The sequence below is a fragment of the Barbus barbus genome (genome assembly GCF_936440315.1).
Source record: "Barbus barbus genome assembly, chromosome: 24".
In the NCBI taxonomy this organism is placed as follows: Eukaryota; Metazoa; Chordata; class Actinopteri; order Cypriniformes; family Cyprinidae; genus Barbus; species Barbus barbus.
In genome coordinates this window covers 4,471,547-4,484,098 of record NC_136752.1, presented here as the reverse complement: position 1 = coordinate 4,484,098, position 12,552 = coordinate 4,471,547, and the positions used below count along the sequence as shown (strand labels likewise).

General features: G+C 34.7%; 1 protein-coding gene across 1 annotated transcript in view; it reads right to left on the bottom strand.

Moving 5' to 3' along the window:
• Positions 1 to 726: 726 nt before the first annotated feature.
• The window catches only part of LOC306843378 (5'-nucleotidase domain-containing protein 1-like), a 68,221-nt gene continuing 56,395 nt past the window's right edge, over positions 727 to 12,552 (bottom strand). The window contains exons 7-12 of the mRNA XM_079374833.1: positions 10,923 to 11,097; positions 10,569 to 10,666; positions 9,604 to 9,725; positions 7,154 to 7,321; positions 4,769 to 4,931; positions 727 to 2,802 (exon numbers count right to left, since the gene is read on the bottom strand). Coding sequence (XP_079230959.1) covers positions 2,696 to 2,802; positions 4,769 to 4,931; positions 7,154 to 7,321; positions 9,604 to 9,725; positions 10,569 to 10,666; positions 10,923 to 11,097 — 833 coding nt within the window. The 3' untranslated portion in view covers positions 727 to 2,695. The remainder of the gene's footprint in view (positions 2,803 to 4,768; positions 4,932 to 7,153; positions 7,322 to 9,603; positions 9,726 to 10,568; positions 10,667 to 10,922; positions 11,098 to 12,552) is intronic.

Sequence of the window (12,552 nt, the reverse complement as noted above, 5' to 3'; positions counted from 1 at the left end):
TATTTAAATGTATTTTTCACACACACGTTTTCCGTTTATTTTTAACCATAATTGAAATATTGCATTGAACAGCCAAGTTGTAGTTCTTCAATTTGGATCACATGACCATTTAAAATGAACTAGTGTAGGCAATAAATACGCTGCCCGAGAGAGCTCAACAGTATTGCAAACAGAAAAAAACCCTGCAAGTTAAAAAAACTACTACTTCAATTTGACAACACAGGCGCTGCAAAGTAGGCTATTTGCAGCGCGTTTCTTTATTTGTTGTGTTGTGAGCATTTGCAGCGCGTGTTGTCAAACTTATGATGTTTTCTTGATTTGCTGGTGCTTTTTCTATTTGCATGTGTTTTCTGGAGTTGCAGCACATTGAGCTCTCTCGGCCACCGTAAAAAAAAAAAAAAAAAATTTAATTAAACATTATAACTTGTCACAAGAGCTTTCCTCTTATATATTCTTGTAAATCCGAACCCACGCTACTGAAGGTAAAAGTCGAGACAACTATCCAAATACAATTATTACTGAATATTTATAATTTATATTTAAATGTGAAATAATTAAATGCCTTTATTTGCATCTACCTTATATCTCCTTTAAATAGAATAAACATTTAACATGCTGTTGAATGTGAGCAATAAGCAAATATTGCATAATTTGCAAATATGCAATGGCAATCAGGAGCATGAAATCTCTTAAACACAGATTACACTTTTTTTCATTTTTTATTTTATCTGCACATATGAACACTTTCCCTGCACCTCAATAAACAAGCACTAGTGCTACTCACGACATACAGAAGAGGAGACAATTTTCTTTTTTATTTCAGAAAAGTAGGTCATGCTTATTGATGAGGGTTTCCACACTTCTGTACCCACGGTGAAGCTGCCTAGTGTTACTTAATACTGCCGTTTTGGGCATCTCTGTAAAGCGGTTATCATGCAGTGTGATTTAACACTGTACCATTTATTTATGTAAAATCCCTTACAGCCTACCACTGCAGAAACCTCATCAGAGCAATCAGCATAAAAACACCAATTACACTTACATTGCTTTAAGCAAATCATTATTAAAGCTCAGGGCCAGCACACACATGAAACAAATAACAGGTTTTAAGTGAGAGATGTGCCCTGACACATAAAATCACTAAATGGGCGGGTATAGCTTGGCACCATTCAACACCGGTCCTGCGGATGACAGAAACTGACTGTTTACATTGACTATCACCCAACAGCACAATAGTTGTTTTTACACAATATGTTACTATAACATTACATACAAAGAAAAAAAATCACCTCTCTTCATTGAATAACAATGAAGACCTGAAACGAAAGGACTAGTTCACCACTAAGTGAAAATTCATTCTTTACTCACATTATGTTCCAAACTTGAATGACTTTCTATCGTCCTTGAAACGTCTACTTTTTTATAATCTGAAGAACCTTCTTTCGCCACAAAGAGCCTTTTGTGAAACAGAAAGGTTCTTCAGATGTTAAAGGTTCTTTATGGAACCATTTAGACAAAAAGGTTCTTCTATGGCATCGTGAAGCACCTTTAATTCTAATAGTGGAGGACTTGTTTGCTACATTTCATGTCTTCCGATGTGAGGAACAGTCCAAAATGTGAGTCCTTTTTCACTGATAATCTTTCCTGTCAGTGAGCTGTTAACCTGAGATCATCAAGTCTGCAAGTTAAACAAATCAGTCTGACTGTAAACCTATCATTTACTAGATCAACGAGAAAATAACCACCTTAAAATACCAATGATCCAGTTCTTGAGTTCAGCTGACGAAATCAGTGAACTGACGCAAGGGCTCTATAGTTAACATCTCACTGGAGGAAATGTAGACTGAAGACTTGTAATGTAGCACATTCGTCAAATAGACTAGTTTCTTTTATTTCTGGAAAGAGCTGCACGAAGATTCTTCAACAAAGCCTTTATGTTCGGCTCAACTGTTTGGAACAACACGATGGTGAATAAATTTTGGGTAAACTATTCCTTTTATTACTGGCGCTTGGAAGTATGACGTCCATTTCTCCATTTGTCACAAAACGTCTGCAGAATACAGTAAACTATGTATTGAAATGATGGAAAGTAAAACAAACTACATTATTCTATAATAAACCGGCCCAGATCTGAACCAGTTACAAAACCTGCAGGTTACAACCTTCTCAAAACATCAACCAATCATAACAGAACAAAGAACTCATGGCTGTTTCTCGATTGCATGAATATTCAATATCATCTTTGCCTGCTTTCCTCAGAAAGCATTTACAACAGCTGCAAGAACAAATCCTCTGAGGTCACATAACATTCCCTTTATGAAAAACAGAACTAAACAAAACAAAAAAGCTCATGGGAAAGCTTTTTTTTTTTTTTTTTCTCTGTACATCATTAAAAGTAGTTTAATGGTAGTGGGTCCACAATGCTGGGGGAAACATGATACACTGTGACTTCCTTCTACATCCAATGATCAATGTACAGATATTCAGCATGTGTACAGACACAACTTCATACCGTGTATGCTGTAGTGATTCAGGAAGGGGTGAGAAGAAAATACCAAGACAGTGCTCTGGGAGTTACATTCACACAGCTTTATCACTGATTGGATGAATGGATGGTCTAGCTCTGTGGTGAAGCTCCAGAACGTAACGGTGAAACAATCTCTTGGTCTATGCTGACAGGCCTGAGGGTTCGGGGCTAGTTCTCTTCCCATTTCAGCAGTGAGTCTGGAGGTCTGGGGTAATAACCTGTTGTTATGGGCTTATCCGAAGAGAATCTCTGGAACTTAAAGTCTAGAGGAAGATCTAGAGGAGAGATGGAACAGGTGGACAAACTATAAAACAAACTATACGTACACTGTAAAAAACAAAAAGTTGATTCAACTTAAAAGCTGAAGGCAACCAGCTCCAGCAGATTTATGAGTTCTCTCAACTTATTTTTTTTTAGGAAATTTCTCAACTCTTTGTTGCATTTAAAACAAGAAGCTGAGAAAACTCAAAAATCTGCTGAAGCCTTAAACTTTTAAGTTTGCCCAACGTTTTATTTTTACAGTGTATGGGCCATTATACATTTACACTGAAAAAGTCTTAAGACTGAAATATTTAATTTATTTATTACATTTTTTTAAATATAATGTAATTATATCAATAATATAATAAATTACTATAATATAATGAATTACTATTGATATTACTGAATAATTATAATTTTATCTTTCAGAAATATGTGCTTAAAGATAAATTCTTTGAAATGGGCTAAATTACATTCAAATAGTTTTTAAAAATTTAATATTATGTGTTTTATTCAAAGTTATTTAAAATAAGAAATATCACAGATAACGTTTTGTACAAGGGTCAATATTTGCAGTGTTGACCAGCATCAGCCTGATTTTCAGCTCGCGCTGTATACACGTCACTGCAGAAACAGTTACCAGGGGTCTAATCGATCTGCAAAATTACAAAGTCACATTTGGTGCAACTTTGCAGATCAGTTACATGCACAAATATAACACACACTAAAAGAAAGGTCCCTTGTAAGTTTCAGGTCTTTGATTATTCAATTCAGAAATTAAGTTTCACCAAACTCTGCAAAAGGTACTCAAAGTCATTGGATCCTCATTCTCCCATGTTGGGGCTTTGCTTTGGAATAAAAGCAATTTTTTTTTTTTTGAAGTAGTCTTTAAGAGAAGCAGTCTATCAGCGGAAGTTTAAAATCAGCTCGTAAGTGTATTTACTTGTCTCAGTGTTTAGCGCATTTGCCGTTGCTAAGAAACGCTTATTTTGTTTACTAGGATGAGAGTTGCTGAAATCGCGTTTGGTCTCGTACTGTATCGTGTATCTTGTCAGTGTGTGCACTTGCTTGGCCATTTGTAGTTGATAAACAGGAAAGTGGGTTCAAGCGCCAGCAGAAGGCAGTGTAATGAAGTGGTCTTTAAGAGAAGCAGTCTATCAGCTGAAGTTTAAAATCAGCTCGTAAGTGTATTTACTTGTCTCAGTGTTTAGCGCATTTGCCGTTGCTAAGAAACGCTTATTTTGTTTACTAGGATGAGAGTTGCTGAAATCACGTTTGGTCTCGTACTGTATCGTGTATCTTGTCAGTGTGTGCACTTGCTTGGCCATTTGTAGTTGATAAACAGGAAAGTGGGTCCAGCTGAATTGAAATGATCATTTGTTGGTTTGGTATAATAAAGGTTATTATACCGCGGCAGCGGTCGCAGCAGTCGTCGTGTGAAGCCCTCTTAGTGTGAAGACCAAAGAGTGTAAAGACCATCAACTCTACCGTGCGACTCCACCGGGCAGGGACACCGGCAAGGGATAGTAGTAGCTTTTTATTTAATTTTTTCATTGATATGTTTATTATTGAAATGTTGTTGTTATATGCATGTGTTAATTTTATTTAATTTCTTTATTTTCTTAAATATGTGGGTAGATAGTATTTATAGAGTTGTAACTTTTTAGTTTTAGTTACTTTTTCTTATTTGTAAGTCGCTTTGGACAAAAGCGTCTGCTAAATGACAAAAGTAAAAGTAAAGTAAAGTAAAGTAAAAGAGAACGGAAAACCCCTGGTAACTGTTTCTTCAGTGATGTGTTCAGTATATACAGCTGGAGGCAAAACTCTGTAATTATATCTTAAAGGAAAACGATGCAATTTTGAAAGTTATGATGTACAACGATGATATATTTAAGATTCTGCACCATTTCACCAATTCAGAAACATGTGGAAGCATCAGTCTCAGACTTTTGGACCCCTCTGTAGGTTTAATACACTTACCTGCTATAGCCTCAATGCTGGGTATAGCCATGGTGCTGTATGTGTGGATACTGTGGCAACACCAGGTGAGCCTCCGTGTTTCCTCTCCTTCATTCTTTTGCACATCCACAAAATATGAGCCCCACTGGTTTGATACAGCTGAAGGAGATTTCATTCCTTGATCCTAAGAGAAAGATTACAAGGAAGACAAACAGTAAGAAAAAGAGAAAGAGCACAGGGTCAGTCAACCTTGATGTGTGCAGCATCAGACATAATTCAGCATTCTCAATACTGAATACCGGAGAGATTGCATTGAGATTTATGTGATATAGCATTTAGCTTTAAAAATGGGTCAAAGGTCTGATGTCTTCTAAAAATAAAAACTGCTTAATGCAAAAAAATGAAATAACTATTTAATAGTGCATAACTGGGAAAGCAAAGGCTTAATAGACAGCTCTCTGGAATACTCAATTCTAATTGGTCAATCGTGGCAATCAAACATTTTTCAATAGAAACAACTAATGAACGTTTTTTTGTGTCAAAGTCCTAATCACCTGGTTGCTTTACTGATAGTTTCTAATTAATTTAAAGGTTACCATGTCTATATTCATGGGGAGAAACAAGTGAAAAACAGTAAAAGTAGATATCTAAATACCAAACAAACAAAAACTTTTTAAAGCTTATCTTCAAAAAAGTAAATTGACTCTCTGACTATTAAACATGTTTCTTTTTTTAAACAATATCTTTTTTTGTAACGATGTCCAATTGAACATCCCAAATTAGGCAAATGCCAACAAGGACAATTTGCTTGACATGTATTTTTGCGTTTGGTTTTTAAAGATGAATACAAGGCAAATGAAAATATAACTTAACTTGCATTAAGAATAAATATGCAAACCAGAAATAGGAAAAGGGGTTTTGTGCCATTAATTATTGACTTAAAAAAATAATAAATACAAATGAATTTAAGAGTTTGAGGACATGCTTTTGAGTTGGGTCACCATTTGATGTCCAGTGTAAAAGCTGAGATCTGAACCAAAACAACTTCTCTCAGCAAGATGTAACTGAACAGAAGGTCTTCAATAGAATGAAACTCTCTGATCTGAGAAAAAAGGAAGCGTTTGATCAGAAATTCCCATAGTTTGACAGAAAAAACTAAAAAACTGTTGCATAATACTGGCTCTGTGACTTTTTGAAGAAAAGGGAAATCCCAATGAATCACAAAATACAAAGGAATCCACATCTGAGACGTAGAAATAATAACCTCTTATCAGCTCTGCGTTTTAACAAGGCTTTAAATAAAATTGAGCCTAGTTTATATACTGGAATACGATTATTGCATAAGCAGTGACTAAAAATCATTGGGGTCACTAAAACCGAATGACAGAGATATACAGAAAATAGAGTAGGGTAAGATGTGCCATTGTCTTAATCTGAGACACTGTGCATGATTTAAATAGCACATAATTCTACATTTAAATAGAGAAAATGTTCATTTGGTCTTGTTGAGAAAATGTAAGGTGGAGTCTTTTTTTCCCTAAACAAATCCACAATTCTACTAATCATGTATACCTTTGGTAACACTTTATTTTAAGGTGTCATTGTTACGTGTTACATGTACGTACTGTTATAATAACAATAAATTATGCATAACTACATGCAAATCATCGTAAACCAAACCCTAATACGAACTCTAGTAAGTACATTTATTGAAATATATAATTACACTGGTACAGAGTAATATCAATTAAGTACTAAGACACCTTAAAATAAAGTGTAACCATACTTTCTTTTAATTTTAGGTACATTTGTTTCACAGTAATTACTCCTTAAAGGACAACTTCAGCAGAATAGCTTTAGTCACTCTGAACATTTTAGACAGTTACCTTTCCAAAGAAAGACCAGTCAGATTAGAGAACATTTTCAGTGAAAAAAACTAAATTATAAACCCTAAGTGACACAGTAAGGGGTTGAGTGAAGTAACAGCTTCCTAAAAAATGATATTTCTGCTGTATAAACACATTTTACAAGAACATCCACTATCTTTCCTGTAATTCTCCACTTCCTCCTTCCTGCTAACTGCATTTCCTCTCAGTGGTGTCTGTATAACAGAACATCTGATTGTAAGCAGATTCATGCTACTGTTTTTCAAATCACTGATGAGATATTCAAGATAACAATATATGTGTTATGTTGATTGTTATTACTAGCATAATTCAGAGTTCTGAACAAAACTGTAACTAAACTGAACAAAAATTGATTTTTTGATGGTGCTTTAAAGAAAAAGAGATATATTTGTGCCACAAACAGATGAGCACATACATAATGCCAACTCACAGCACCCCTGAAATGGAGCGTGGAAAAGATCCTGAGCTTGACTAAACAGAAACAGCCTTTCACTCTCACCTCAAACTTGCCCTTTTTCTCTGCCGGGGTGGGGCTGTTACTGGGGGTCGCGTTAGCACGTGGAACGCCCTCCCCCTCCATCTCCTCCACAATCATCACCGTCTCCCACTTTCCAAAGCTGCAGGCCGGGAACATGTCTGAGCGCATGCTGTCTCCGAAATACACCACCTGCATCAGATAAAACACACACGTGGACACAAATCAGTACACACACACACACACACACACACACACACACACACACACACACACACACTACAGCCAGTATGCAATTCTAGCTACAGAAACACTTTATAATAACTTCAATTACAAACATTATTACATTATGTGATGCTTAAAGTATCAGGAAAATAACATTTAAACAGTCAGAATGTCACAAAACTTACATTTGCATGTACATTAAAACCCTTTAACTGCCATCAAATGGTTGAGCACATTTTGAGTCACTATATTTTACTGACAGGAGTACCTAATTTAACTCAAGCTGATTGAGCCATCTCTACCATCTGGTTGAGGTATGTTATGGCAAAAAAAATCCACTAGATGTCACAAAGTCAATCACTAGCACTTGTCACAACACTTCTTCTAACATGGATGTCAGAAACAAAGAAATCACTCCTGCCATGTGAACTCTTCATGGTAAAATTTTGCAAGGTAAGCATATTTATTTGACATATTACACTGTAAGAGCCCTAACTTTACAAATTTATGTTACTTGGTGCCATGAAAAACCTTTAGTATATTTTTAATAATTTTTCAAAAATGTGCTCAACCAAATGGTTGATTTGTCACTCTATGGTAAATGTAGAAAAGCTAAGCTAATGTTTTCAGATCATCCATTTCTGCAGTCAGAATGGACTATTTGCTGAGAAATATAAACTTCTGATCATTCATAGCTATGAATACGACACAGCTATTGTTATTTCTTCATGAATATACTGAGATAATTTCTTAAGTATGTATTTTTTTGCCACTTTTGGATATTTTTTTTGAAGTAAATATAATGAATTCATAGAATTAATGCGTGGAAATCATAATTATCAGAGACATTTACTTCTTAAATGACAAATGCTGGTGTACTAACATTACTAAAATTGTAAGAGATTTTATTAAACCAAATGAAATCTAAATTTCTATGAAATCCTTTTTTAAAGCAAAAGTGAAGTGCAACAGAGTGCAAGAAGCAAGTGTCCATCTCAAAGTCCAAATCACTGAAATCACAGTTCAGTATTATAGTGTGAGAATGACAACATATCCACGTGTTCGTCTAATAATAATACAATTATAATCAAAAAACACTTTTTAAAGAAGTATTTACCAGAATTTATTTAGGTGAAAAATGTAAATGTGCAGTATTTCTGAAAAAAATACTTTTTTTTAATATAAAATCAATTAATTGGAGATGCTTTTTATTATTAAAATTTAATGGAACAATTAAAATGGAATCCAGAAAATAATGGAAAACAGAATTTGGTACAGATAACACTGTACAACTCAATTAATTAGACAGGCTTTTTGATTAATAAAATTTAACAAAACTGAATTTGGAAATAAAACGGATTTCATAGGGCCCTATAATTATATATATATTTTTTTGTGGTAATAAAAATGGATTTAAGTGAACAACAGCTTTTAAAATGACTTAAAGTACATATGTAATAGCAATGATGCAATAATAATTAGTTCAAATAAAGTATCAAAAGCAAGAAATCATCTGGTTTTATTGAACAAAACTGTTAAAATACATAATGTATTATAAACAATAGAGCTAATGTAGATTACGCATAACAACAAAGGCCTGCAGGAGCGCCGACGGCCACATTACTGTTTAATATTGACCAAGCACCATTGAATTCAAACATACACTTAATCTTTAATATTTGGCCATTTCTTTAGGACAGAAATGCTATAGCCGCTGTAATTAAATTAATATGTGGACATCAAAACGTGTAGAGTGAGAGTCTGAGCTTTTATTTTGAAATCGTGATGTATTCTCCTGTGTTTGTGTAGATTTATAAATTATTTACCTCACAAATCTGATGAAATGGCACGCGTTGTGTTCCCAGATGAACGTTATAATAAACACAAACTCCAACAGCATGCAGAGATGAGTTTGAGATGCTCCACATGTAAATGATATCAGTTCCTGAGGAGCCGCTGTGAGACGCACGTGCTTAACTACACGCATGTAAATAATTAAAGAGCATATACTGTGTGAACTGCATCGCATATAATTATTTAATTAAATCATAGCGTTTGTGAATTCACAAAGCTCTCTAGAGGTTGCTATCCATGCCTTTATTACGTCTCGGCTGGATTATTGCAACTCCCTCTACTATATCAAAGCCTCAAATCTCGCGGTTAAATCTCTCTGTTACTGTCAGGAGTTACATTACACAACAGGAGTATTTGCAGTAGGATTCAGAGACTAGAAAACGGTCCTGTCCCACCTTGGGCTCTGTTTTGTTGGCCATGGTCTTCAGTAGTTCGTGTAGATGAGGCCAGTTGCCCTGAGAATACCAACCAGGCTTTTCCAGAGATGGCAGTCCTTCACTATCTTCAACATCATCCACTATTGAGACAGAGATGAGAAAGTGTGTTATATTTGAAAAACGATGGAAAAATTATACATATATACATAACGAGGATAATAAAAAAATACTGCTGTACAGTAATACTTAATATATTTGCCTATTCCACAGTATGTATGGTTTCATAAATATAAAAATGATACAAATATTGGACATTTGTGCATATATATTTTGAAGACTAATGCTTTTCTATGCCTGAGATCAGTCTTTTTACTACAAAAACTATTACCCAGTCTCTATTACCCATACCTGTTTGTGAAAATGTGGCATGCTATTGGAGAATTTAGAAAATAATGTAATTTCGATAGTTTATGTTTTGTATGAAGTGAAAAGGCTGGGATCATTTTAGGCATAATTAGTCCTGAGGAACAAATGAAATGCCAAATAACTGTAATGGCATGAAATACCATTGCCAAAATAACCCCGAAACATCTGTACCTCAACTTGAATTGTGAACAAATCAAAACAAGAAACAAAACCCTGAGTATTAAACAGTGTAGCAGAAATGCAAGATATTATACGGTATCAAAAGCATGTTATGACTTGAGTTAGGAAACAAGAAATGATTCTAATTTAGAACTGGCTCCATTAAAAGAAAAAAAAACAACAAAAAAACATATGCAGGCAAATTATTTTCATCTAGTTCAGTTGTTTGTGCATCTTGAATGAGGGGAACTGCTTTAGCAGAAGTGTGAATTTGAAGTCTGAATAATAATACAAAGGTAAATAAAGAACATCTTTCTGCACTTTCCTCACACAGCGAGATGCAGCATAACTACTGCAGTCGATTTCAGAGTCATGGGAAATATCTGTTAGCTCCTCACCCAGCGTTCTGAAAGGTCTCTGCTGTGGAACCAAAGAGAAGAATCCAGGCTTCAGGGCATTGGTGATAATGATGTCAAACAGCTCCTCAAAGTCCGATCTGCAAAAATGTGAAATTATTTGTAGGGAGATACTTGAAGGCCAAAATTCTCTGTATTGCCCCTACGCTAAATGCAAAATCATATCTGTAGTATAGAGTGATGAGGAATGTCTAGTTGTTATGCCTTGTTGCACAAGTAATACAATATTCAAACAGAACATCTTATGATTGTTATACTGTAAATAACTCTTAATCTAAAAATGTTCTCATGTCAATATTTAATTATGGATTTCTTTCTTTTGTGAATGGTGCTCACCCGAGTACGTGCTCACACACGAGCCGGCAGTAGTCTGAGTGTGAGCTGGTGATGAGCAGCAGGATTTTACCGCTGTTCTTCATGCTCCTCAACCATCTTTTCACCGCATCTGAGCAGGGCTGCAGGTAACGGCCAGGACAGAGCTTCACACTGGGGAAATACATCCCTGTGTCCTCTAAACATGAAATATGTCAAAATAAAAATCATTTGACTGCATCAATCATAGGGTAAAATCACAGGTTTCAAACAGGGCCATTTTAAGGACTTTTTTTTTTATTATTACTGTCAGAAAATTATGGATATGTAAATTCAATAACATGTAGATACCTTGCTCAGTAGAAGAAACTGAAATAAATTTAGGCATGACACAGTATTACTTAAATGGAGTAATAGATTTCTATCATTTGTTTAAATACAAATAATAGGACAATATCTATTTCTAATAGCTACAAGTCATCACATTTATAGTAGCATTACAAATTAAAAGACTAACTAGCAACAATATAGTTTAAAACAAATGTATAAACTCATAATAACCATACAGATTGGACAGGAATGCATGCACAATTATTAAACAAGTGTTTTTTTTAAAGATAAGATGCTTATTTTAAGAACATACATCCTCATCAAAGCTGCATATATTGTGAAATATTTAAAATATTGATATATTGAAATATATACATTTTATACAATTTCAGCAGTTTTATATTTGAATATATTATGTGATACAAAGCTGAAATTTCAGCAGCCGTTATTCCCGTCTCCTTCAGAAATCATTCTAATATTCTGATTTGGTGCTCAAGAAACATTTATTATTATTATCAATGCTGAAAACAGTGGTGCTGCTTATTACAATTATTCAGGATTCTTTGAGGAATAGAAAATTTAAAGAAACAGTGTTTGTTTGATATGTAATAATAATATTTACTGTCACTCTTAATGCCTCCTTGTGGCACAAATTTATTATTTCTTAAAAAAAAAAAAGAAAAAATAGAAAGAAAACATTACTGCCCCAAACTTTAGAATAGTAGTGAATGTTTTCTTTAGTAGTCAACTTAATAGTCCTCATTCAAGATTTGAGAGCATCACATTATCATTATAGCAGTTTTGTTTAAATCAGGCATCAACTTGCAGTTCCTAATAATTACAGTCCAACTAGGTTTTTATTTACTTGTCAGTCTAATTTTCATTTTTTGTGCGTGTTAATTTTGGACCCTGTCTACAGCACTGCCAGCACTTTGCATATTTTAGATGATTTCTACATCATCTTTATTTCTTATCCTAGCGCTCTATCTGACCATATGGTTTATAGCCAGCCCCATATGGTTTACATCAACCAGACACACACAACTCATGACTCCAAAACTTTCCACAGCCCACATCTCTCAAACAGAAACATACCCACACAGTTCGGCAGATCGCAGGCTTGAGCATCAAACCGAACCACGTTCAGTACTCAGCATAAGCCATACACACATCTAACCCTGAAACTGGGACGCACTGAATGTCCAGATTTGAACAAATCAGTGTAAGAACAAGTCAAATGCTTCGCTTCCACACTGAAAGCTGCTGCGCGAGGCAGTCTGATCCTATCAGAACCGAGTTACCTGAGGAATAAAACCTAGACGAA